Source organism: Lutra lutra, chromosome 6, assembly GCF_902655055.1.
Source record: "Lutra lutra chromosome 6, mLutLut1.2, whole genome shotgun sequence".
Lineage (NCBI taxonomy): Eukaryota > Metazoa > Chordata > Mammalia > Carnivora > Mustelidae > Lutra > Lutra lutra.
Window position 1 is genome coordinate 144613066 of NC_062283.1, and position 23045 is coordinate 144636110.

Here is a 23045-nt window from a genome sequence, read left to right on the forward strand (position 1 = left end):
CAGGTCCCCGCGGGCAGGTGGATGCTCGCGGGATGAGCCTGCAGGGGACCTTATTTAGGAAGGACGGTCCTTCCCACTGGGTCACGATGACTCAATCCTGTTCCTGAGCCTGAGGATGGGGCTGGGCCCCAGGCACCTGTTCCTGACTCGAACTCCAGCACCTCCTCACAGCCAGCCGGGGACTCTCCTCACCCTCCCCACTCCCCCCAGGGAGCTGTGGGCGCTCCCAGAGAGCAAGCTGTTTGTGGGAAGGTCTAAATGTGCAGCTCAGTGATTTGCTAGTCCTAAAACCTCCACACGTATCGCTTGAGGCCGAGCTATTGTCTCTGCGTTTTCTTTTTCCAGTGGGTGGGGACCCAGATGGGAAGGCAGCCGTGAATGAACTCGGGCCGGAGACCCAGGCTGATGCTGTCTGTGATGTGTTTCTCTCCCAGCTCCGGAAGAGAAGGAGGTCATTAAAGGCCAGTATGGGAAGCTCACGGACGCTTACGGCTGCTTGGGGGAGCTCAGGTTAAGATCCGGTAAGTACCCGTTCAGACAGAACAGCAGCTGTCAGAGCGTCTCCTGCATTCATTTGGAAGGACTGCCGGGTTTAGACATTTTATTTTATCATCTTTTAAACTGTGTCTGTATTTGCCTGGTGCCCGCTGCTCCGTGCCGGGGAGGAGGTGAACGCAGCCTGATTCTCACCTGTCTGTGCCAGTGGCGGAGGAGGGTGTGTGCAAAGGATGCTCCCCCTTCATGGTCTGCCCTCCAGGACCTGAGTTTTTCCCAAGTCGGGTGTGGGGGGGTCCCCCCAGGGGGCTGTTTGTTGTTGACAAGGGCTCTGTATCTAGAAGGCGTGGATGCAGCGAGTCCGAAAACCCCGGACTCGCGGGGTGGCTTGAAGAAGAGCAGGGACTGGGCGTGCATGTTAGCGAGGAGAGAAGAGCCTCCAGCACTTGGGGGCCATCGGACGCCGGCGGTGCGGAGCTGGGGAGAGGAAAGGAAAGTGCATCTGGAAAATGGGCTGCGTAGTCTGACTTTGGAAAAGGCTGAGAACTCCCAGGAACCAGCGGGCATCCTTGTCCGTATGAGACCCTCAGGGCTGAGCTGTCAGCCGGGCTGTTACTGGAGGTCGTAGCCTTCCCCTGCATTGTCACCTCTGTGCCCCCGACCTCACTTTGGGGTCTGTAGCCACCATGTCCCTCCTCCTCTCTCAGCCACATCATTTATGCTGGCCCCACCCACTGGTCTCCAGGGATGTTTGGGGCCCGGGCCAGAGCACAGGTGACATCTCTCCTTCTCAGTCCTGCACCCCAGAATGAGAATGGCTGGGAGTGGATCAGATTGGGGCACACGGCTTCCCCCAAGCTGAGCATGTTCCCCTGTGTCCCACAGCAGCTGCGTTCACAGACGGGGAATTTTTTTTAAGGCGACAGAATGGCATGTTGTCTGTCACTACTTTTCTGGGTCTTTTCTTTCGGGGATGGGTTCTCCTGAACTCTGATTCCACCAGTCATTTTCAAATCGTGTGTAGGGAAAGCGCTCAGTAGTCCCACGACCACATGCATGCCTCCGATGTCTGTTTTGTTCCTCGGTGCTAGATGTGCGTTAACTTACTTAGTCCTAAAAATAAGCCAATATGATATTGCCTCTTTTCCACTATTCCCAGCAATGGAAACAGGCTCAGAGGGTTAAAGTGATTGCCTCGGGTAAGAAGCATAGCTGGGATTCAAACCCAGACGGAGTTGCCTCCAAACACTTGGCTTTTTCCCTGAAAACGTGCTGCCCAACCCAGGTTTTCTGTGGGACTTTTCCCCTTAGTGATTTTAATGAGGTCACAAAAAAGTCCAGTGGCCCTTGCCTCCGCGACGGTGATGTGAGGACGCCAGCTAACCTTCCGTAGCGCGCACGTGCCGGGCACTGTTTTAATGTATTCACTCTGTTCTCCCAACACGCGAGGCGGGTGCCTGTTCCTGTCCTGCTTTACCTAGACAGAGAAGCTCAGAAAACTTAAGTGCGGTTTTTTTTTGTCTCTCTGTGACTTTTTTTTTTTTTTTTTTTTTTACATATTAGAGCGTCTTGGCTCTTAGGATGTGTTAACCGTTGTTGACATCTTACAGTTATAACCAGCAGTGGTTTTCTGCTACATGAATCAGTGATCCGGTTTGCACCTGACCCAGACCTGGATTTTGCGCAGGGCTATAACTTGGCCAAGGTCAGGCAGTTCTCCAGGGGTGACCTGGGTTTTAAACATGTGCCTTCTGGAGCCCGGGGCTGTTGTCAACCACCTGGGGCTGTTGTCAACCAACGGGGCTGTTCTGTCCTGAAAGGGGGCAGAGAAGGTTGAACTTCCAAGGTCAGAAGGAGCAGTACCTTTCCTTCATCCCAGAGGAGGGCGTCTTTTCCCTGGACCATGATCTGAGATGGGCCACAGGGAGTCGCTCTCAACAGCCCCCACTCTGAATCCTGGCTACACTTCTTGCTGAGGCGAAGACTTTAACCTTGAGAAATATTGTCAGAGTGGGCCAGGGTGTCTGTGGGGCTCCTGGCCCAGGATCTGGGCAGGTTTCTGTGGAATCACCCCAGGGCAAGGAGGTGGAGAGAGAAGACCACCTGCTGGGGAGATGGTCCCTCCCAACCCAGCCATCTTGCCCTTGCCCTGAGGTTCCCTTCGCGCAGCCTGTGCTCCCCACCTGGCCCTCCCCCAGGAGTGAGTGCGCAGAGCCCCTGGGGGCCTGGCATGAAGATCGCTCAGGTCCCCAGCCCCCCCCCCCCCCGCCCCGGTTCTCCTGTCCTCTGTCCTCTGAGTACCCCCAGCCCTTCCTGCCAGAGTTGCCCTCCCAGGTGGGCTGCCAAAGCGAGAGCAAGGGGGTAAGACTGACTTCCGAGTTTTGGAATGTCAGCGTTCTTTGGCCTGTTCTCAACACATCCCTGAAAGGGCCCTCGGATATCTTTAGGATAGATGGAAGGATTGGGCCTTATTGTCCAGTTTTTTAAATCCCCTTGGGTTTCCTGAAGGAAACCATGGCTTTAATTTGATTTTCTTTTCCTCCTGCAAGTCCCCAGTCCAGAGCTCTCCTGTTTTCTTCTCATCTCTTGAGGGTGTTGGTCAGTGCAGAGTGAAATCCCAGTTTGGGTTGCCACCGAGACAACCAGCCCAAGCTGGGGATGGGCCTCCCTTTTGACTGACTTTTTTAGGCCCAGGGTCTCTGTACAAAATAAGAGACTTCCTCTCAGGCTTATAACAGGGGGCAAGTTGTTGAATTTCAATCTGCCTCAGTGAAGATAGCTTTTTTCTGTTAGAAACTAAGAAATGTGCACAAAAATTGCTAAAAGCTTTATTCCAGGTTTCTAGGTTTTCATGGAGATCGTAAGTCCCTCCTTCCTCCCAGAAATGCCAGCAGGAAGGGGGTGGAGCCCCCACAATTAGCCAGGGAGTCGGGCTTCCTGATGTAGACATGATACAAAGCAAAGAAAGTGAGAGTATAGCAGCTGAAAGAATTTATCCCAATGATTATAGGATTTAACTCCCTTTTAACCTAAGCTCTCACAGCCTCTCTGTTTCATAGCCTCGAGGTTTGAATACAGTGAGGTCTTTAACGAGCTCTGGAGTTGTGCAGTGCACAGCCTGTGAAGCCCTACCAGACAGCCCTCCCAGATTCTAGTTCCAGCCTCACAACACACTCACCTTCTGTACTTATTCATCTCTCTGAGACTGTAGTCTGCAAAACCAGGAAAACTGCCTCACCTCTGTATTACATAATTCCTAAGAGATTTATAGGGAAGAGTAAACCTGGTTTGGAAATGGGTACCGAGGGGGAGGGAGCTGGTGTGCAGAAGGGTCCCTCTGGGAGAAGGGGGTGCAGGATAGAGGTCGGGGCACTGAGAGTCCTGGTGGGTGGTTAGCCTGCATAGGCTAGCGGAGGGCTCACTGCTGGACGGTCACTACAAAAGGCAAAGTCTCTGGGGAGGGAAATGGGATCGTCTTTAGTCTGGAGATTCGGGGTACACAGTGTTCTCTGGAAAGTCTTGAAACGATACGGACTTTATCAGTCTTAGGATCATTTATGACCTACATCCAGTGGAGTGCTGGTGAATATTGGACGTCCAGCTCTCTGGGGGAAAAAAGCCCTGCTAGGAAGCATCTGCCAGTTTCCATGGTGCGACTAACTCACCCCCTGGTGGATTTCGGGCTACAGAGCGGGGCTGGGGAAGGAGGGGCGGGCGAAAGCTCCCAGCTCACACACATGTGCCACCTGCACATTCCAGAAAGGGAAGGTGAAAGAGATCCTTGCACCCCGTGGCATGCGGATGCAGGGTATTTAGAACTCACGCTGGTTGGTACTGGGGGAGCCTTGGGGACCCCCACTCCACGAGTGAGCAAGCCTAGAGCTCCTGAGTCCTGTGTCTACAGCTTTAAAGTGTGAGAGGGCCCTGTATAAGCAGGAGAGAGAAGGGGGTCTGTCGGCAACCTCAGGGTGGAGATTGGCACAAACCTGGCCAGGGCGTGAACTCCAAGGCTGAGCCAATGGAGAAATGCAGACGCAGGGAAAGCAGGAGGCCCAGAGGCCAGAACACACCCAGCATTGTCCCCGCACAAACGGCATTGTGTCTGCCCATGACTCACCGTGCTCCCAGCGCCAGCCCTTCCCAGCCAGATGACAGTGGCCTCAGCGAGACAAGACAGGGACCCCATCACTGCCGGGCTCAGGGGCCTGGGGACAGCCGGGCCTTGGAGTTGGGTTTTAAAGGCAGCCCCCTCGAGGGTGAGCATTTCTGAATCAGCATGGAGGTCTCCGAGGTTTTTGTGCAGGTGGCAAAATAGATGATAAAAATGTATCATTGTGACCAAGTTAAAGTGGACAGTTCAGGGGCACTGAGGACATTTCCATTGTTGTACCCCCGTCTGTCTCTAGAAGTTTTTTCATCTTCTCAAACTGAAACCCTTGCCCTTCTAGACAGTACGTGGTGGGGTGGTTGCCTCCCGCTTCCGCACCCTGCTTGCTCAGCCCGCAAGACTCGCCTGGAGCGTGGGCCTCCTGCCATCTGGAGGGGTGTATTTGTCCCTGTGTGCGTGTGTGATCCCTTCTGGCTCTGTTGTACCTTTGGGCCCGTGACCTGTTGGTTGTCCTCCCGGTCACCTCTCCCTGACTGTGGCCAGCGACCTCTGACCCAGGCGTGCTCTCCGCTAATAAATACTATTTACCCGTGGATGTGCAGATCCAGAGGTCCCATCCACCTTCCCAACAAGTCTCGGTTTTTTTACGTTAAATTACCCTTTAGCAAAGCACTTTGTTTATATTGTTTGACTCAAAATCATTGAAATGATGGCGCAAGTCCGAGTCTTCTAAACACATCAAGTGTCGGGATCAGATTGCTGCCCGGTATGGTCAAGAGACACAGAAGCACAAAATACGACATTAGGATGCAACTCCGGGGGGCGTGGAATGGAAAGACAAGGGAAATCCCATCTGTTAAAGAACTGATTCATGCCTCCCCTGATCAAAGCAGGATCTAGATCCCGCTGGATTCCGGTAAAGAGACCCACAACGGTTTTATTGTCACGCATCAATGTTTAGCATATGCTGTAAAATGTATTATTCACAGCCATTTAATCTAATGATGAAAACTCGTGGTGTCCAGTGAGCGAATGGCACATTAGTCAGCCACACCCCTTGTGGGACAGTGAGCCAGCAGGACTGGAGGCCCCCAGACCTGGGAGCCTGAGGGAGCCCGGGAGGGGAGACCCATGTGTGCATTGTGGGTCCATTGGCAGACTAGCCGTGCCTCGGGCGGACGATGTGGCTTCCCCCTGGGGACAGTCCCTCACATGTGAAATGGCAGCCTTGTCAGGCACATGGGCTGTCCTTCAGCAAGGATCTAGGTAAAGAGTGCCAGATCTGGAAGCAGACTTAGCCTGAGTCACTTGCCCAGGTGGTAGAGCCCAAAAGTGGATTCGAATCCCAGCTGCCCTACTCTGTTACCTTGGGCAGGCTTCTTAACCTCTCTGTGCCTCCATCTGCCTCTCTGTGAAATGGGACTAAAAGTGGTACCTCCTCCCTGGCCCCCCATGGGCTTGTCCAGAGGAAGTTCAAGAAACAACACCTAGTGCCCAGGGAGTGCCAGAACCGAGAATCCTCATTATCATAGTGCTTGTTCCAGTGTGCTCCTGTGGTGGCTTTTCTTAAATTCACCTGTGCTCTCTCCTGAGCCCCTCATCCCAGGACTCAGGAGCTCCAATTCTCATTTAAGAGCCTTTTCCTGCCTGCTGTAGCCACCCCTCCGTGCCTCCCCCTGGCCACTGCCCTGCACAGGAAATGCCTACTGTCTTCAAAGCCACCTGGGACTCTTGCCAGGGACTCGGTCCCCCCCACGCAGAGGCTGTTGAGGAAGTACTGCTCGAAATCCACTTCACAGCTTGGCTGGAGAGACATAGTTTTCTGTGCTTCTCCTTGACCCCACTCTCTACAGAATCCCTTCTCAGGCTCGCAGCCTAGACCGCAGGGGCTGTCCCCTGGCCACACCTCTGAATGGTCTTGAACTCTGCTTTCCCTGCGCTGAGCACATGGAAAGAGGCAGAAGAGATGCCTGGGCACGGGTTCTAGCACAGGTTATGGGAACATTTGTGTTTGTGAGGCTGTAATTCGAGGACATCCAGCCCACATTAACCCCACCTGTCGCCCAGAAGTGATACTTATCCTGCTTAGGAAACCCAAGCCCCCCACCCCCTATCACTGTCTACAGCATAGCTGCCTTATTCTTATGTTGCTTTTAAGTAGTTTCCTGGTAATTGGCCTGGGGAGGTGGGATGGGAGCTGATAAGGTCGCTCTGTGGTCCCCCCAGCAGGCATGCTAGGAGTGGTGACACAGGATGAAGGCATCTTTAAGAAAAATCCAGGCATGTCCTGGCCCCGAGCAGCACCCTTCCTCCTACCAGGTGTGAGGAGGGAGTAGGGGGACAGAATGAGCACTGGGACTTAAGGGTCTTTTATCAGAGTGTCTGAAACATTGGTCACCTTGGGCCCAGACAATGATCTCTGACCACTGGGAGTAGACCTTGCTGGCTACAGGTCCTTTAAATCTTAGCAGGGTGGGAAGACTGTCCTTTAGACCAGAACCACACCAGCCCCCCAGAGGCCAGCTGGTCATCCCGGTGATTGGGCCCTCTCCTGAAACGGGGCAGGGGCACTGTCCCCGCTGTCCCCAGAGCAGAGCCTTGCCACGCACCCCTGGCTCCCACAGCATGTGCTTGTCTGCCCTGTGCAGTGAGGGGTGCAGAAGACAAGGCAGGTTTGATGGGGTCCCTGGAGAGGTTCCCTCGTGCTCCTGGCAGTCCGGTGGGCAGTGGTATGGGGGATCATTTCACGGGGAGTGGGGAGGCCTGAGCCTCCCTCTCCCTGGGTGATGTAGGAAGTATTCGTCTGTCGGCCGTGTGCCGTGCTGGGATATTACAATGAAACGGGGTCCTGCCCCAAAGAAACCCCAACCTACTGGGAATACATTTGGGAACAATGTTGTTAGCTTTGCATATATGAGGGCTAACAGGGATGCTGTTGGCCTGTGGCAGGGGGGGCGGGGGGAACACAGCCATGTCTTGGGAGAGCAGGGCAGGCTCCCTGAAGGGCAGAGAGGAGTTCTCCCGGAAAGGAGGGACTGAGCTAGGGTGGCCCTAATGAACCCCGGAAAGGTTTGTGGCTCTTCTGGGAAGTGGAGACAGGGAAGGCGAGTGGAGAAGGCCTTGATGGGCAGAATGTGGTAGGGTTTCCCGGGCAGAGATGGCATCTTGGGCAAAGGCCCAGGGGTGTGAGGGCATAAGGTGTATTTGAGGAGCCGCGGGACCATGGGTGTCCATAAGTGGGGAGGGATGGGTGGTCGGCCTGGGAGGAGTTCCCCTTTCAGTCCTAGGGGAGGTGGGAGCTGTAGAAGGATTTAAGCAGAGAGGGAGGTCTTCCATCAGGCATCTTCGAGAGGCTACTCCAGGGACTGAGCTTGGAGGACTGACCCCACTGGGGGGCCCTGAGCCAGGTGATGCCTGAGGCTTCGTGGAGATGGCGGATTTGCAAGGCTTTGGGGGGCAGATAGGGGGAGAGGCTGTGGGTCCATGAAGGCTCCAGGCCAGAGACCCTCAGGCTAATGGGCGGCAGAATGGCCTGACTGCTTGTTCCAGCACAGGTGGCTGGCCCCTGGCCCCGCCCCACTGGATGGGGCCAAAAATTCGCATTTCCAGTAGGCTGCCAGGTGGTGGCGGTGCTGGCCAGAGGCGACCCTCGGAGAACCAGGCTGCAGGCTCTAGTGGGTTGCAGTGGCCACGCCTGCTTGCCCCTGGCACCCCTGGCGCCCTGGCGCCCACCCAGTGTGGTCCTAAGCCCCCTTGTCTATTTCCCTTCCAGGTGGTGCTTCCCAGAGCTTCCTGGTTTTGGTGACAGGCTGCACATCTGTGGGCAGAATTCCAGAGGCTGAAATCTACAAAATCACGGCCACCGACTTTTACCCTCTACAGGAGGAGGTCAAGGAGGAGGACCGCCTGGTAGCCTTGAGGAAAATCCTCAACTCGGGGGTCTTCTACTTCTCATGGCCCAATGATGGGTCCAGCTTTGACCTCACTGTCCGGGCGCAGAAGCAGGGCCATGACAGCGATGAGTGGGGGAGCTCCTTCTTTTGGTGAGGGCCCTGGGTCATCGCCTACCACCCCCCCCCCGCCCCCATCCCCCTTGGATCACATCCAGGGTGGGCTCTGATTGGCACTTGCATCCTTGCTTTCTGCTTTACATCATCCCCAGGATCCTGGGGCACCTCTGAGAGCCCAGTCGCTCTCAACACAGTGAGAAGAAAGCTAAGCCCCCATCCGCACCCCTGGGCTCAGGGAAGGTGTCCAAAGCAGTCTAATGTAGATTTAGAAAAGAAACTATCCATGAGTAAAGAACATAAGAGCGCACACCCACTGGGTGCTTCCTAAGTGCCGGGCCATGCTCAGTGCCCCTGTGGTCCTCTCAGCGATCTGGGTTACCCTCTGGTGCACACACATTTATCACAAATGCTTATGTACGGTGTTCCTATTCTAGTAACTTCCTTGCTGGTAATAACTCAGAATCCTGGGATGCCTCATGGGTGGCTCAGTGAGTTAAGCATCTGCCTTCAGCTCGGGTCATGATCCCAAGGTCCTGGGATCAAGTCCCACATCAAGCTCCCTGGGAGCCTGCTTCTTCCTCTCCCTCTGCCACTCCCCCACTTGTGCTTGCTCTTTCTTTCTCTGACAAATAAATAAAATCTTAAAAAAAAAAAAAAAACAACTCAAAATCCCCACAGTAACGTATGAGGAAGGGTCTGTTTGTTATGCCCATTTTACAGATAAGGAGACTGAGGCTTGAACAAGTGAGGAAATTCGAACCCAGGCATTCTGGCTCCAGATCCTATACTGTTAGTCACCAGGCCAAACCAGCTCTTCCAGCAATGGGGAAACTGCCAAGTCAGCCTGCGGAGGTACCGAGCAGTCATGTGGTAACACATACCTAAGGCCCAGACCAAGGCGCCTGGATTTCTGTATGTTTAGGGTTACTCGGGTGTTCCTCCACAGGCATAGCTAGGTGTGGCTGACTGTATAAATATGTAAATTATCTATGGCTCTTTCTGGACCCTGGGGATCATGACCCTGGTAAGTCCTAGAAGGTAGAGCTGGTGCAATGATCTCCGTGGACCAGTGCCAGGCCTAGGTAGTCAACTGCTGTACCCTTCGGATTCGCCAGGAGACAGGTGAGAAGTGAGTCAGAAGCCAGTGGGATGAGCATCGAGCTGTAGAAATTGCTCCAATATGCCTCATATCCTGAATGTTCTTAGAATTCCAGGGCTGGCCCTTTGGAGCCACCCCAGTTTCCCAGCCATAATTTATGCCTGCCTCCCTCCCTTTGCCCAAACCCAGGAACTTGGAGGTCTCCTTCAATGCATAAATGTTTTTTCCCCCCTTGGTGCTTCAGGCCCCCCACCGCTGCCCGACCTCTGCCCGGAGAAAGAGGCTTCACCATATCCTGCCACAGGCCTTGGCACTCCTCACCACCAGGTCCTCTTGGACCATCTGGTTTTGTTGAGTTCTTGGGGCCATCCTGTGCTCAAACTTGAAAATACCTGTGAGTCTCCCGCTACGCTTGTTCCAATGCAGATTATGACTCAGCTAGTCTGGGCCCCAGGACCCAGACTCAGTATTTCCAGCCAGGTGATGATGGTGGCCCCTGTCCTGGGGTTGGAGGATCCTTCTCTGAGAAACAGGTCCAGGCGATGGTGTTTCTGGGAATCACTAAGTCCATTTTGCAGGGACGAGCTGGTACCCCTGAAGTCCAGGAAGTGAGGGAGGCGAAGGCTGGGGATTTGGAGGGCTGTCTGTGCTAAGGACATGGGGCCACCTCCAACAGGGACTGCCGGGCAAGGAGAGGTCTCAGAGGCTGTGACGTTTCTTGGCAACATCATAGGACGGTAGGGGATGCTTAGGGAACCAGGTGGCCCTGGTGTCAGGCCTTCTGCCAGCTCTGGGGCTGGAGACGTGGGGTCCACAGAGAGCAGCGGGAAGGGCGCAGATCACAAGGTGGAGGCTGGGACCAGGCGGGGTGGGGGGTGGCTGGGGAAGGGGCCAGACTGTATCTTGAGCTGAGAGGAAGTGGCTGTCTGGAGGGTGCCAGGTTGCTGGGCGTGGTCTTTGGGCGGTACCCGTGGAGCTGACCGCAGCTGAGTCAACCCTGACCCAGCAGTCACAGGCTTGATTGCCCGAAGCCCATTCAGGGTGCTGCGTTCCAGGTCTGGATGCACATCTGGAGTCAGATGGGGTCCACACGGAACGTGGCTGGCGAATGAGGGGTGCAGGGCGCTGGGAAGTTCTATTTCCAGTCTGGTGACGGACTGCTCCGAGAACTGCTTCCCAGTGGAGTGCAAGCCTGGGAGGAGACTCACAGCGGTTTTCCTTTGTAGATCTGGGTCTCTTCCTCTGAGGACAAGAGCCAGGCCAGTGTGGCTATAAACAGGGACTCAGAGCTGACAATATTTAGCAAAAGGCTCCCTTGCCTGTCCCCTGGTGACTGATGGCGGCCATAGCTGTGTGGCTGGAAGATTGGAATATTCTGGAGGCCTTGCTTTGATGCCATATGCAGATTTAGTTTGTTACTAAAGCTGGTTCGTCATCTGAATTTTAGAGAGTGACTCAGAAGAAGAAAACGTGTTTTTGTGAAGGAGTACTCCATCATCATCATTTTTCCGGCGGACAAACACAGGGGCTAGGAGAGCTCAGAAGGGGCCCCACATGTCTGCTCCCTGAGGGGTGGGGTTTCTCGGTGTCCTGCTCACGGTGGGGGAGGCTGGCCTGAGACCTCGGCGCCTCGCTGCTTGGAGAAGCCATCTGAGACATCGCAGAGCTCACAGGGCCCTTCTGGAGAAATGAGAGAAGGCTGCTATCTGGGAAGAAGGCTCTCGGGCAGGGCAGGAACGGCGCTGCCTTTTTTAAACAAATAGGGCATTGTGATCTAGATTTGCTTAGCACCCCATGGGAAAGAGCGTTCTGGGAAGGTTCCTGTCTCCCTGGGAGAGGCTGAGAGGCCTCGGAGGGTGCTGCTTGGGTCTCCTGAGCGGCCCGAACAGACCTTGGCCTGGAGTATTGGGGGTCCTGGCACCCCTCCAAGGCCTCCCTTCTCAGAGTGGCCGCTGGGGCTGAGTAAAGTCAAGTGGGAGTTGGGGAAGCTGAGTGAGGGCAAGAGGGGGCAGTGGCTTTCCCAGGTGCGGCAGGTACTTGTGGGGCCTTCAGTGAGGGAGGAGGTAGGCCTGGGGCTGGCGGGGCCGGTGAAGAGCACAGGCTCCCAGCTCCTCGCTGCCTTTTAGTGGCTCCCAGACCTTGGGCAAGTCCTTCACTTCTCTGTGCCTCAGTTTCTTTATCTGTAGGATGGGCTGAATGATAATACCTTTCACGTAGGGCCTTTGGAGGATGAAGTGACTTAATTCATCCCAAAGCACTCAGAATGGTTCTCAGTGCACTTGGTAAATGTTGGCTTTTATTCCATCCTTATCATCATGGACACCAGGGGTCCCCAGACCCCTAGAACAATCCACCCGATATGGGGACAAAATACTAGAACTTTTGTTGCTCTTATTTGCATCTTAATTTTTTTTAAGACTTTATTTATTTATTTGACAGAGACACAGCAAAAGAAGGAACAGGAGCAGGGGGAGTGGGAGAGGGAGAAGCAGGCTCTCCACAGAGCAGGAGCCCTGTGTAGGGCTCGATCCCATGACCCTGGGATCATGACCTGAGCCAAAGGCAGACGCTTAATGACTGAGCCACCCAGGCGCCCCCATCTTATCCTTTTCTTAAAAGATATTTCACTTACATGAGAGAGAGAGTCCAAGCAAGGGGGAAGGTCGGAGGGAGACGCAGACTCCACACTGAGCAAGAAGCCCAAGGCAGGCTCTATGGCCATACTCCGGGATGACGACTTGAGCCAAAGGCAGACGCTTAGCTGACTGAGCCACGCAGGCGCCCCTCCTCTCATCCTTTCTTACTTATTTTGATTCGCTTCCTAGTGCTCTCTCTGGGATAGGCTGCACCTCATGGGATATGTATGTCATTTAAATAAGCATCCATATATTTAGTGATTATTTTTATCATTTATTATTTACTTACAAGCCTATGATTAAATTTTTTTACTGATGGGCTTTCTGATTTAAAAGTGGGGAGGGCGGGGGTCTAGAGGAAGGCTCCTCCCACGTTCCCCGGAAGGTGGCGGGTGGATCGCGCTCCGCTCAGGGACTTTCCAGCCGCGGACACTGACACCTGCGGTGGCTTAGGGAAGGAGTCCCGGGTTGATACTGCTTGGCCTCCGCTGCCCTGCAGCTTGTGGGGCGGTGGTCCCACAAGCTCGGGAACTTCCCGGCCCCGCATCCCGAGCACCCAGGTCGCCGGGAGCGCCTTCACCCCATCCCTGGCCTGAGAGCCGCCCGTGCGCCTGCCCCTCCCCCACTCGCTTGGGCGCGGTGTTAACCCGGAGGATGCATGACCCCAGTCGCTGTGGGGCTCCGTTTCTCAGGAACCAGCTGCTGCACGTGCCCCTGAGGCAGCACCAGGTGAGCTGCTGCGACTGGCTGCTGAAGGTCATCTGCGGCGTGGTGTCCGTCCGCACGGTGTATGCCTCGCACAAGCAAGCCAAGGTCTGCCTCGTGTCCCGCATCAGCTGCGAGCGCGCCGGCGCTCGCTTCCACACCCGCGGCGTGAACGACGATGGCCACGTGTCCAACTTCGTGGAGACTGAGCAGGTCAGTGCCCGGGCCGGTCGGTGGAGCCCGGTGGCTCGGAGGGGACCCAGCGGTGCACATGCGTTTCCGTTTGGGGCAGAAGAGGTCGGGGCATGTTGGAGGTCGTCTCTGGTCACTGTGGCTTCTTCCTCTGATTGGAGAACAGAGCGTCACTGGGGCTCTGCCTGTACGTGTGGCCTCCGGTTTGCCTGGGCTGGCTTTCTCGATCCACTTTTGCTGGGCTAAAACTGATCCCCAAGGTATATCCAGCTATGAGGAAGCAGGAATTCCTGCTGTGGTCATAAAGGGTGGTGGTTATTGGAGAGGACAGGTGAGGGATGAACCCGCAGGCTTGGAAAGTTTTCTTGAGACAAAAAGTAAATCAATAAAACAAGGATGAGAGGAGGAACCGTTTTTTATCCTAAATCAGCCCGAGCCTGTCAGCACCTGGGAGTTGGGAAATTAGCGTGTTGGACGGCACTTGGTTTCAGCTTCCATGAATATAACCATCTGCTTAATTTTTTTTTTAAAGATTTTATTTATTTATTTGACAGATCACAAGCAGGCAGAGAGGCAGGCAGAGAGAGAGGAGGAAGCAGGCTCCCCGCTGAGCAGAGAGCCCGATGCTCTTTGACCCAGGACTCTGAGATCATGACCTGAGCCGAAGGCAGCGGCCCAACCCACTGAGCCACCCAGGCGCCCCAGCCATCTGCTTAATTTCACACTGATTTTTACCCCCTAGATTCTGTTCTCATTCCCAGAGATGCTGTCTTACATTGGTTTTTGTTTTTGTTTTGTTTTTGTTTTCTCTCTAGGTTGAAAATCTGTAGGGTAAGGCCGCCTTGTAGACTAACAGGTGGAATAAATTGTAGGAAAGGCAAGCCCCGTGAAAGGCACAGGTGTCCCGTGGCTGTGGGTGTCACATGGCAAACAGCCTGTGTTTATTGCATCTGCTCCTTCCTGCAGCTGTGAGAGGTAGCGTCTACCAGGCCTTGAGCCAGTTTAATTCAGCACAGATCTGAGCACCTGCTTTCTGTGCGAGAGCCACCGCCAGCTTGGGCTTAAGGTGAGGAGGTCCTCTTGGAGTCGGATGCTGAGTAGGAGGACTTTGGAATGAGAGCTTCAGGTGATGGGCAGGGGCACTTGCTTGCCTGTGACTTCTGTTCATTCTCTGCTCTCCTGGGTATAAATAATATCTGGTTTAAAATGTCAGGAAAAAATGTGGCCCCGAGATGGAGGGCATTTTCTTCTTTTCTTGCTCATGTCCACGCCATGAAGAGTACTTCCTATTCTTTGCACGGCCTCACCTGCATCAGCACCGTCCTGTCCCCATGTTTATCCTTGCGTGATGAGGCTCTGAGTCAGGGCATTCAACAGAACTTTATTATTTCTCATCTGTCAGGGGCTGAGCACTGTGTCGGGAACCAGGGGCCAGTGGTGCAAAGCCTATCTGTACAGATCAAAATATCCGTGCCCCCGAACCTAGTAACTGAGCCAGAGGGAAGAGGGTTTCACTGGCAGCACTGGAGCTTGGCCCCAGCCTTGCTCTCCGTCTGGCTTTTCAGTAGATAGTCCCTTGTATACTTTTTTTTTTTTTTTTTTTTTTGGTGCTCTCCAGAGTTGTGAGTTTTAACCACATTTTTTAAAAATTGGGGTCTCATCTATTGTATCTTACCAAGTAAGTCATTGGAAAAGCACCTGCCCTCCTTTTGGGCGTTTTAACCCTGTAGATGTCGGCTGCTAAAACAAAGTACCACGGACAGGGCTTAAAACAATCAGAATTTATTGTCTCATGATTCTGGAGGCCAAGGTCCAAAATCCAGGTGTTGGTGGGACCATGCTCCCTCTGAAGCCCCTAGAGGAGGATCCTTCCTGTCTCTTCCAGCCCTGGGGGGGCCCTCGTTACAGCCCTCCTGTCTCTGCCTCACCTCCATGTGGTGGCCCTCTCCCCTTCAACGAGGAGGCCCGCCCTGTCCAGTACGTCCCATCTTAACTGCTTCTGCATAACGGTCTCCAAGTAAGGTCACATTCCAAGATGCTAGGGGTTAGGACTTCAGCATCTCTTCTGGGGGCACATAGTTGAGCCATAAAGACATCAGTGTTAAGGGACCATACCTTTAATGCAGTACATTCAGCTTTATGGAAAATGTCGATACTGTACTGCTTTTCTCATTTTTCGACGGACCAGGGCTGGGAACGTTGCTCTGGTTATTTCATCTACGAGGACCTGGTGACTGGCATTTGTCCCATGGGCCTGATTGCTTGGGCTCAGAGACGGGGACCTTGTTGCCTCGAGGCCGGCCCGGCAAGGCCTTAGAGACACCCCCCGCCTGCCCTCGGGCTCCTGGAGCTCACAGCCCCATGATTTAAATGGCCACCACCTGCCTCCCTTCTCAGGATGGAGGAGGGATTTCCTGGTTCACGCAGCCTTTCTGGTCTTCCTGCTCTGTTTTTTTTCCTCCCATTTCCTCTTCCGGACTCTGGATCAGGCAGAGGTTGCCTTGATGAAACCCTCAACCCTGCCTTGCTCCAGAGGCCGTGGGCAAGCCGACAGGCAGCCGGGCACCCCCACCCTCTGCTCCCCCAGAGATGGGCGGTGAGTGTGGACCTTCTCTGGGACCGGCATGGCTCCTTGGGCCCGTGGTGATTCTGTTTTTATGGGATGTGTAATGGGGCAAGGGGGTCATGGTGGATTTGCACCCAAAGTTCTTTGTGGGGCTACTCCCAGCAGACCTGGTGCTCTCCCAGGATGATTCATGCCTTCAGAGAGCCCCGGACAGTGTGACCACCATGGTGTGGGGTGGGGTGTGGCCAAGAGTCCATCCCCAGAGCTGACTCCAGGTGTGTCCTTGTCAACAGGGGAGCAAACTCTGAGCCCCTCAGCTGAGTGCGGTTGTGAGCCCATTCAGGCAGGGAGGCAGCAGGAGCAGGACAGGCCCCCTCATCGTCCTGGGAGGGCTCCCCACAGTCCTGCCTGCAGAGGGATGGGGAAAGCCGACAGAGCAAGGGAGGGCAGGGGCCGGTGGTCAGGAGGAAGGCACAGAGGAGACTGCGGGCGGTGGTGAGGGTGTGCGCTTCCTGAGGAAAGCATCCGGCTCAGGGACACCCCGACCGTGCCCTGGGGAGCCAGCCCAGCCCGAATGGGGGGAGGGTCAGCCACTTCCTGAAGTGGGGAGCATCTGCCCCTGGGGCTTGTTTCCTCTCCTGAAGTGTTTTCAGAATGAGCAGGCATGGCTGGAGGGAGGCAGCTGCTCCCCGAGAGACCAGAACCTCCCGTTGCTCCCACTCGAACAAGACAGCCACTTTCTCAGTCTCTGCGGTCCTGCAGTGGTTTTGTTTACGGCCCTTTGTAGCCATAGGTTGATCTAAGTTTGTTTTTAGCACAGAAATCTTTTCCTAAGTGGAATGTGCACGTCACCAGTGTTCCCGCCAAGCACAGCTCTGCCTCCCTCCCTCTGCTCCCTGCTGCCCAAGGGGCTTCTGAGCACCAGTGCCCCGGGACACGAGCAGCCTGCAGGCACCTGCGGCCCTTGGGGCGGCTTGGGACGGGGAGCAGCGCAGGAACCAGCGGGGGGCGTGCTGAAGCCCATGTTGAACTCGGCCCATCAGGACTGTGGTGATGTGCTGGGCACCCCGGGGGAGTCGCTCCCGGGGGCCTGCCTGGCCTGCTGCCAGGTGCTGGCGGAAACGAGACGGGCTGGCCGGGGTCAGGACGGTGCTGTGGGGTCGTGTGCACCTCCCTGCAGTCTCGGTGGCTTTGCTCAGGGGGATGGCAGAGTGCAGCTTGCATCCTGAGGACTTTGAATCAAAGGGATGCTGGAGGCGGAGTGGGCTTGATTCGTTCAGGCTCATGGGGCTGCCTGCCTTGTGACCCCCAAAGGGGCAGGCTTTGGGACACAGGCTCCTCACTAGAGAGTGGCAGGCAACTTCTTGGAGGAGATGTGCTGAGCTGTGGCGGGGAGGGGTCTCAGCCGGGTCCTCTTGGTTCCTCTTGGCTGTTGCCTACAGATCCCAGGCCCCTGCTGGGAAGTGAAGCTCTCCAGACCCCAGCCCGTGGCCATATGCGAGTGGGGGTCCTCCGCTAAATGCTTGAGGGGGGCTGATGAATTGCGGCGCTGTGCTCCTTCGCAAATGGTGGGACTAGACGGAGAGCGGGTGAGTCCCTGAGGCAGGGTCTCTCCTAAGCTAAACGCTCAGGGAGCCAGAAGAGGGAGAGGTTTTTGGCTCCACCCGCTCTGCCCTGCTTCAACATTTTCCCTAAGAGGAAGGAACAATTTTCTTCTCTGAGGCGGACCGTGTGTGTGCGCACGTGCATGTGTAGTGTGTAAGTGTGCATGTTTGGGGGGGTTCGTGTGTGTGCATGCACAGGTGTGTGCATTGGTGTGAGTGCGTGTTTGGGAGGGTTCCATGTGTGTGCATTGGCATGAGTGCATGTGTGGGGGGTTGTTTTGTGTGTGTGTGTGTGGTGCATGCATTTGTGGACCTCATCTCAGTCTTCCTGGGAAGAAGCCTGGAGTCCTTTCAGCTCTGTTGTGAGTCATACCTGGTAGGATTGCTCTGACTCACCAGGCAGAAAAACAAACCCCAAAAAGTCCCTTTGGTCTACTAAAAGACAAAAAAAAAAAAAAAGTAAGAATATTTGGCTATTAAAGATAAGGGCACGGATCAGTCTGGACAGGTGAGGTCAGCTGCATGTTCTCCCAGGAATGCAGCCCACTTGGAAAGCATTGGTTTGCAAACCCCTCGCCTGGAAATGGGAATTGAGCAAAAGCATTTCAGATGAAAGAGTACCTGTTGGGTTGCAAGAGTCCCTGCCTTATCCCTTTGTTTTTAGGGTCCTTGGGTTTCTGCTCCCACCACTCTGTAGAAAGGGGCCGCTCCAGAGTTGCCAAGACCAGGCAACGGGCCCTCCGGTCTGTCAGTCCTCTGTAGGGGCCTCATCCGCACTCCTGGCCGGCGCTCTCCTGCCCTCAAGAGCCACGAACCACCACTGCGCGCTGGGATCACCTTCCCTCATTACTCATTTACTCCTCCCTGTGACTGGGTGACGGTAACTCCACCGAGAGAGGGAAACTGAGGCCCGAAGTGGTTAAAGAATGTGCCCAGGGTCACCCTGCAGGGCACGTGGGAGCTGGCAGGTGGAAGGTGCTGTCCCAGAGCCCACGTGCTGACCCACTTTCCTCCTTCACCCTCCTCTCCCCTCCCCCTGTACCCCAACACCCTCTGGGAAAACCACTTCTGGGAGGCGAGGCATCAAGGCTGCGGGGAGTATGAAAACCTGTGTTCTTCAGCTCAGGAAGGAAAGTGCCACAAACCCACTGCTGGTTTTGTCTTATCACCTTGGCAACAAAGAACGTGGTCCCGATGATGAATGGGACGCAGCACTGGAATATCTTCACGTGGGAGGGAGGAGTGGAGAGAGTGAGAGGTGGCTTTTCTTCCCGTCCCGGGGTGGGGTCTGGAGTGTGGGGCCTCCTGGTGGGTGTTTTCTGAAATCCATTCTGCCTGTGCAAGTTCCGGCTCAAGAGGAGTGTGGTCTGATGCTAGAAGCAGCTCATTTAGCGCATGTTTAAGTGAAGGGTAAGCGTTCCATAGCTTAAATCAGGTCCTGGCGCTGTTAAGGGCTATCCTGATAGAGAAATGTTGGCGAAATTGGTTTCTTTCTCAGTCATCTGGACCTGTGTGCTCTTGATCTCACTGAAGTCAATGAGGCCTGCATGAGTTTAAGCAATCTGTTTCTTTCTTCAGTTTTTGGTGGTTTGCTTTCTTTTGTTATAAGATTTTATTTATGAGAGAAAGGGAGCATGAGCTGGGGGGAGGGTCAGAAACGGAGGGAGAAGCAGACTCCCCGCTGAGCAGGGAGCCCAATGTGGGCGTGGATCCCAGGGCTCAGGGATCATGACCTGAGCTGACATCTTATCAGACTGAGCCATCCAGATGCCCCTGGTTTTGGTTTTTGGTTTTGGGTTTGTTTGTTTTTGTTCTTATTTTGAGCAGAATAATAGGGGGAAGCCAATTTGCTGCTAGTCCATATCCAGAAACAGACCAGTTCTTAACCTGATGCTTTTCCCTTGGGAAAGAGGAGTTCAGCTCAACTCCATAGGTACAAGGCTCCCGTAATTCCTGTTGTCCCAGGGAGCTGCGGGTCTGATGCTCAGGTCCGCCGCTGAATTACTAATGCATGTGTGATCTGAGCGAGATCTAGCCGCTCGGAAAGCTACCCTGTAAGGGAGCAGGCTGGTAAGAGATGGAAAGGATCGGCAGCGCTGCCCAGGCTGGCCCTGCCAGGCCAGGGTAGAATTACTCAGATAAAGGGCCGGGCGTCTGATCAGCCCAGCAGCTTCCCCGCGTGATGCTCTCAGCACTGTACTTCTTGTCCCTGTAACGCTCCCTTGCATACAGTGTTGGGGGGACCTGCAGGCAGAGGAGCTGGTATCCCCCAAAATAACGGTGTGTGTTGTGGGGGGAGATCCGTTCTTTAGCCGGTGAGTATCCCCTGCTTCCAGGCAGGAGCCCCCCCCCCCCCCCCCGCCCCCTGGAACCCTGTGAAAGCTGTGCCGTGTATGTTGACATCGTGGAGGGTTTAAGAACACCGTGGCATACGGCCAGCAGCGACTGCTAGTTCAAGTCAAGTCTTGGCCTGCACTGTCAAGGGCAGACTCTGGGACTCGTGTGGTCACCCCGGTCTTTTGGCCATCGCTTGTTGGTTTCATCCAACCCTTTCCAGTTGCTCTCTGCTACTCAGCGAGTTGACGAGGTGAAAACAGAGGGCTCTGAGGAAGGTCTTAGTTAAATTTGCCTCCGTCCCTGCGGCGGCAGTGGGGAGGCGTTGCTGGGCTTCCTTAGTCCCGGGCAGCTGTGGCTCCCCCGGAGGCCCCGTGCCCGCCGCAGACTCCTCGCAGGCTGGTCAGCGGCCAGCACGCCCGTGAGCACACGGGGCTGGCCTGTGGGTCAGGGAGCGGCGAGGCCAGGCTGGCCAGGGGAGCAGAGGGCGCAGAAGTCTGCTGTCTGCCTTTCATTCGGGCTGGTGTCGGGTCTCAGGCGGCCGGATCCCGTTACCCGGCCCCAGGACATTCGGTTTCATTGAGGAATACTTTCCCTTTATGTTTCCTTGCGGTGCAGACGATTTACATGGATGACGGAGTGTCGTCTTTTGTCCAGATCAGAGGCTCCGTTCCGCTGTTTTGGGAGCAGCCAGGGCTTCAGGTAGGTAATGAGAAAAGTAAGTCACCTGCCTCTCTCTTCTGAACAACTGTGGTTTGTTGCTTTTAACCGTATTTCCTTCAGTTTCTCAGCTCCTTCCTCCAGCCCCGCTGGGTTGAGCTGAGCTGCCGAAGTGTGCACCCGTGTGTGTGTGTGTGTGTGTGCGTGTACGTGTGTTTAGATACTGAAATGTATATGTTGTATCTGATTTTCTGACCCTGAACTTGCTGTCGATGCCCGTGACTTGGGAAGGGAGGCCTTTGCTGAGAAGCGAGCTGCATCACATAATTAAGTAGAATGACTTTGTTAGCCCCCAAGTTCAGTGTATTGGGAACACGGCCAAAGATGTGTTTTGAGAGCTGTGACTGTCCCACGGAGCTTTGAGAGGTTTTTGGGCCCTAGTGGCCATACAGCAGGTCCGATGGCCAGAGTCCCTGCTGTGGGGACACGTGAGAATGGCACGGAACTTTCCCCTGATTTCTAAAAATACACCTTGCGGTCTAAAACAGGGCTCTAGTCTGTGCCAGAGGTATTTGGCATTCTTTCTCCCGGGGAGCATTCAGGGCGTGGTACCACGTTCCAAGGACATGTTTGTTGTCCGTGGACCCGGGCGCTGTCTCGTTCGCGAGCTCCTTCCGCGCAGGTCACGGGCTGAGTGGGTCTGAGGTTCCTCAGCGTCGACCCCAGATCTTCCCCTCTGGCCGAAGCGGTTGTCTGCGCACCCAGAAGGCCTCCCCGCCCAGCCCTCTGTGGCTCGGGCTCCTCTTATACTGTGTGATGGCGGTTGGAGCCTCAGGAAGCTTAGGGCTGTCTGCCAGGGGCTTGGGGGGTGTTTGACACCACCAGGTCTTTCCCCGGCCCTTGACTTGACCCCGTGGCCATCGTTGTGCCATGGGCAGCCTTGATAAGGAAACATACTAGCTCTTGGAGTGAAGTGGAGGCGTGAGGGTCTCCTGGGGGTCTCACTTCTGGGGGAGGGAGAAGCTTCTCTGGCCTTCAGTCTTCCATCAGAAAGGAATGACTAAGATGCGTGAGGACGGCTGGTGGCGTTACATGATGGCATAGACACCCCTGAGCCTGATTAGGAGGGGGAAGATGATTCTGGAGCTCATCCCAAGACAGTTTTTCTAAATGGCTTTATTGTGATCTAATTTACATACCATAAACTGCACCCATTTAAAGGTACAATTCAGCGGTTTTTGGTGCATTTACAGAGTCATGGAACCATTACTGTGACTAATTTTACAGGGTTTATCACCACTAGGAACCCTGTCCTTACTGGCCATCACCCCTTCCCAGGCCCTCCCAGCTCCCCCCGAGGCCAAAGCAACTGTCATTCTACTTTCTGTCTCTATAGTACGATTTACCCGTTGGAGACATTCCAAAAAGGTTTTCTGAAACTTGATTTTCTTTAGGTTTGGAGTTTTCCTTCTGAAAGTTCTGGAGCTGTGTATTTAGAAGAATAAAAAGCAAACATCAAGTGAGGAGGGGATGAAAAGGAAGCAGGACACAAAGTTAGGTTTCACATGAAGATTTTAAGAAATCCAGAAATGGAGGTGGTCGTGATAGTCTTGGAATTGGGAAGGAGCCTTTGAATTCATCCCCTTTGCCCCTGCGTCCAGTTCTGGGTCCTTCTGACCTCTTACACTGACCTTGAGACCAGGATTTGGGATGACCACGATTACCCGGGGTCTCCTCCTTGCCTCACAGGCTGGCTTTCTGCAGGGTGTGGCGGGGGATGCGTCAGAGTGACCCTGATTCCCCAGACCTTCAAGAAGTTTCTTCTCTCCCTTGTGTCTTGTCCGAGGCCTTCCAGCACTTTGTCATCTTCCACCCCATTCCTAGGACTCCCCGTGTTCTGGTCTCCCTCTTCCCAAAACAAAGCAAAAGTGGTCCATCGTTCCCCTCCTTAATTTCAGTCCCAGCTTGACCCACTTGATGCCGCCTGACCCTGCCTTGGAACAGCTGCCCCTCAACCCGACACGGGCAGCCTCAGTGGGGGTCCGGGGGGCTCGCTTTTTGGCAGCTGTGGAACCTTCTAGATTCATCACATTCGCTTCCCTAGAACCACCATGGTTTCTTCAAAATAAGCTTCCAAAGGCTTTAGTGTTCATTAATCTTACAAAGGATTTGCTAACCTTTGGGTCTCATACCCTTGCTTACTCTCTGAAACTGTATCCACCATCAAAGAGAGATTGGGTCCTCTTCACAGGGCGACAAGGAGGGCAGCTCTCAGGGATGGTGTGCAGTCCCCCTCCTCCCGGAACTATCCGTGGCAAGCCCGAGGACGGTGGCTTTCTGGTGGCTTTCCTCCGCTCCTCCTTTACTTACGTTAAATGAAAAATGCCCAGATTTTTAGGCCGATAGGTAGCATCTTAAGTTGCAGTGTTGCACCCTCTGGGGGCTCCCCCGGGAACCGAGGCGCCCTGCCGGGGATAGGGCATAGGGGCGGGGACAGGCAGAGAGGACTTGGGACGATGACTTGTCTGCATGTTTCCATGGCAGCGATGCCTTCCCTACAGGCTCCTGGATCCTGACGCCATTTCGAGCCACCGTGGACCTTCCACGATTTCCTCTTTACCGTGTAAACAGCTTTG

At 54.6% G+C, this 23045-nt stretch overlaps 1 protein-coding gene across 1 annotated transcript in view; it reads left to right on the forward strand.

Moving 5' to 3' along the window:
* The window catches only part of SYNJ2 (synaptojanin 2), a 96544-nt gene that overhangs the window by 26396 nt on the left and 47103 nt on the right, over positions 1–23045 (forward strand). Inside the window, 4 exon segments of the mRNA XM_047732911.1 lie at positions 435–521; positions 8376–8646; positions 13041–13266; positions 20368–20451. Coding sequence (XP_047588867.1) covers positions 435–521; positions 8376–8646; positions 13041–13266; positions 20368–20451 — 668 coding nt within the window.